The sequence below is a fragment of the Delphinus delphis genome, chromosome 10 (assembly GCF_949987515.2).
Source record: "Delphinus delphis chromosome 10, mDelDel1.2, whole genome shotgun sequence".
NCBI classification, from domain to species: domain Eukaryota; kingdom Metazoa; phylum Chordata; class Mammalia; order Artiodactyla; family Delphinidae; genus Delphinus; species Delphinus delphis.
In genome coordinates, this window is record NC_082692.2 from 10,061,792 (window position 1) to 10,065,326 (window position 3,535).

Genomic DNA, 3,535 nt, shown 5'->3' on the forward strand with positions numbered 1-3,535 from the left:
CAAAGATAATTTCCTTAGTGTCCAGGCAAGGAAGTTGGGTTCACGCACCCCAAGGGCTAGAGCCATCCAGGAGCCAAAGGCACCTCTCCTGAGCCCCGTGTGGCCAGGGGTGTGAGCCCTGGCTCACAGCAGAGTCCGGGCAGTGGTTCTCCCGGCAGGAGAACTCGGCGTCCTTCTCACTCACTCCCTGGTGGCACTTGGGCCCGGTCTCTTATTGATCTGGAGAGGTCGTGTCCAATCCCCACCAGACTCAGGCATGAAGAATAGCCCCTCACCTTCAGAGCCAACCTCTAGGTTTCTGTTCACTCGACTCTACATAGACAGGCTATTAATAGAATCCACATCATGACTGTGAGAAATTGAAATTAGAAATTCCGACTTTAACAACCTTTCTCCTGTCATGGCATACTGAGAAAATAGTACTGTTTGTCTAACACCCCAGGGCGAGCTGGTAAGTCCTTAGAAACACAAACTGGGGCTTGGAGTAGAAGTCTTCATGCCTTGTGGTATTACGGGAAATGCCTACGTACTCTAATGACAGTACAGAGCGCCCTGCACTCACATCTTGGAGTCAGGATAGGCCACCAGTTTTGTTTACAGCACCCCTAACCATAGAGCATGGGAAACCTCTGGTTTCCTGTGACGGGTCACAGCTGATGCCAAAATGCCCTGTCCCGGGAAAACCAGGGCCACCTCGGGACAGACTGCAGCCACTCTGAGCGGGGGAGCTACACAGCGTCTAGACAGGTGACCAGTGCCACAGCCCAGTAGGCCTCTGAGCCCCAGGTTTTTCCTCCCTTGGCCAAGGGGGACCCGCAGGCTGCTTTGGTCCTGTCCGGAGCCTCGCAGTAGCTGTCACCGTTCTGCTCGGCACCAGCCAGGCAGTCATCTAATGATGCTGTCCCATCGTAGGCCGGTTGGTAGCAAGCTGGGACACTCTGGCGCCAGCCAAGGTGTACGGCAGCTGCGTGATACACAGTCAAAACAGCCGGGCTGGTTTGGATTCACTTGCGTGTGTTTGTTTTGTAGGCCTTTGTGGTAAGATTCTATTTGACTGCATCTTCTGTGAATAGAATTAAATACAGTCTAGGGCTTAGAGAAAAATTGCTTTTAACTAACATCGGTTGAACATGAATTGACAGCATCCTAAAGAGAGAGCAACTGTGTTGCTCCAGAAGAAATAAATCTGGTGACAGGAAGAGATAATAGAAATGTCAGCCTTATGTTGTTAAAGTACAAAGGAAGGATGCTAGCGGGTAACACTGGGAGATGGCTGAATAATTCACTTGTTTCCTTCCTTCACCACAGACCTATCCAAAGGGCCCGTCCGAGTCTTCTTCGGCATCAACGCGGGCTAGGTCTGCCTTTGTGGACTCGCCTTTCATTTGAGCTGTTGAGGGGTAGGGTCTCCCTGACCTCATAAACCAACATACTCTCATTCCTGCACACCCCGGAGTTTGCATACCGTTTGCACATACACTTTCTTTGTGTCTAAGACACATACCCAGAAAGTATTACAAACCTATCTTGCAGAGAGCACTAAATTTAACACACAGATGTGGATTCACAAATCGAGAATATAAAACTGTTGTGTGTTGGGCTTCCCTGGTGGCGCAGTGGTTGAGTCCGCCTGCCGATGCAGGGGACACGGCTTCGTGCCCCGGTCCGGGAAGATCCCATATGCCGCGGAGCGGCTGGGCCCGTGAGCCATGGCCGCTGAGCCTGCGCGTCCGGAGCCTGTGCTCCGCAATGGGAGAGGCCACAACAGTGAGAGGCCCGCGTACCGCAAAAAAAAAAAAAACTGTTGTGTAAGGTTTCTGTCACCTGATGGGAAAGGTAGGACAGACATGGGAAGACCCACACCCATGCACAGACACCCCGCGTGTACAGAGCGAGACGCTGCAGTGTTATTAAGAGACAGCCTGGCTGTCCGGCTGAATAGGCCTGGAGGCAGCTCAGGAGTTAGTAAACTCCCTCACAGAGCCCTGGAGAAGTCCAGGAATCAGGAGCCCTGTGTCCCCTGGGCCCTGCCCCTCACATGTGTGTGATGCATCAGCTGCCTCTCTGGACCTCGCCTTCCCACCTATAAATTCACGGATGGACCAAGTGATCTAAACGTCATAGGCTGACCACATCCATCTCTCCGTCCCGCAGCTCAGCCAGAGGCCCACAGTGGAAGAGCTGAGAGAACGGAAGATCCTCATCCGCTTCAGCGATTACGTGGAGGTGGCCGATGCTCAGGACTATGACCGCAGGGCCGACAAGCCCTGGACCCGCCTCACCGCTGCCGACAAAGTAAGAGGGGCGGGGAGGGGGCGGGGCCACACGGCCAGCCGGGTGCTGGGTCTCCAGCTTGCCGCCCGGAGACTGCGTGGAGCTTGGGCGCAGAGCCAGGGTGCCTGGGTCGGTACTGGGGGCTGAGTGGCCGCCGGGCAGGCTGCGGTGCTGCTCCCGGCACCTTTCCCCAAGGGCTCCAGACAGCGTGCAGAGAGGGCGCTGAGCTGGTCCTCCCCTGCTCTGGAGAAGGCTCAAGACAGATGCCTTTCATCCATACACTAAGGGGACCTCTGCTTGGGGATCCTTTGTGATTCTTATCCAGGCACCACGAGGAACTGGAGGGTAAGGGCCTTTAAAAAACAAAGTGTAAGACAATAACGCTGTGCAGTGTGCAAGTGACAGTGAGGGGACTTGGGTACACCGGGGACCTTCTCCTAGAGTCCTGCCTTTGCCCCATCCCTTCCCGGGGCAGGTGGCTTCCTCACCGGCCATGCAGGAGGTCACCCGGGAGCCTGGCCTCTGGCTGGAGTGTGAGCCCAGGGAAGCCGCTGCACTTGGGAGGGGGAGAGGGGGAGGGAACTGACTCGGCCAGAGGCACCTCCCAGAAACCGTCCCCCTCCCCCCGCCCCACCCGGGCAGGCCAGCCCCCAGGTCCTGAGGAGTGGAAACCTCACCTCTCCTCTCTAGGAATCATGGTGAGCAGCCCCCAGAACCGGCACCCCTCCCCTCGGGCAGGAGACAGGCCCCGGGCAGTTGTGTCACATAGATGTGACCTCGCTCTGTTGTTCACACTCTCACTGCAGCGTGCTCGCTGACCAAGGCTGAGGGAACTGGCAAACGTCAAGGGAAGGTACCAGCTAGAATCCTAAGCAGCTGTGAGGGAGCCTATCCAGTTCCTCCGGGGCTGCTGGGAAGCAGTGCCCACACCTCCCACCCACCCCCCCCCAAGCCAGGCACTTTAACCGAGTGCCTTCCTTCCTTGGGAGGAGCCATTCTGATCCTATGTAAAGACTTTTCCAGGGGGTGGTGGGGGGATGAATTGGGCGATTGGGATTGACAGGTATACACTGATGTGTATAAAACTGATGACTACTAAGAACCTGCTGTATAAAAAAATTTTAAAAAACGAAAACAAAAACAAATACAGGTCAGGAGAGAGGTGAGACAGGCACTCACTCTACACTAAAACTAGTAATTGTAAGACAAAGATAAATTTTTGTAGAGCAATGTATTTTTTTGTTTGGGATATTTACCAATT

At 54.7% G+C, this 3,535-nt stretch overlaps 1 protein-coding gene across 7 annotated transcripts in view; it reads left to right on the forward strand.

The window, feature by feature from the left end:
• Window positions 1–3,535, forward strand: part of PHACTR1 (phosphatase and actin regulator 1) — a 551,052-nt gene that overhangs the window by 542,228 nt on the left and 5,289 nt on the right. For all 7 annotated transcript variants that reach the window (XM_060023625.1, XM_060023628.2, XM_060023623.1 and 4 more), the window contains one exon: window positions 2,155–2,295. In XM_060023625.1, the coding sequence (XP_059879608.1) occupies window positions 2,155–2,295 (141 nt within the window). The remainder of the gene's footprint in view (window positions 1–2,154; window positions 2,296–3,535) is intronic.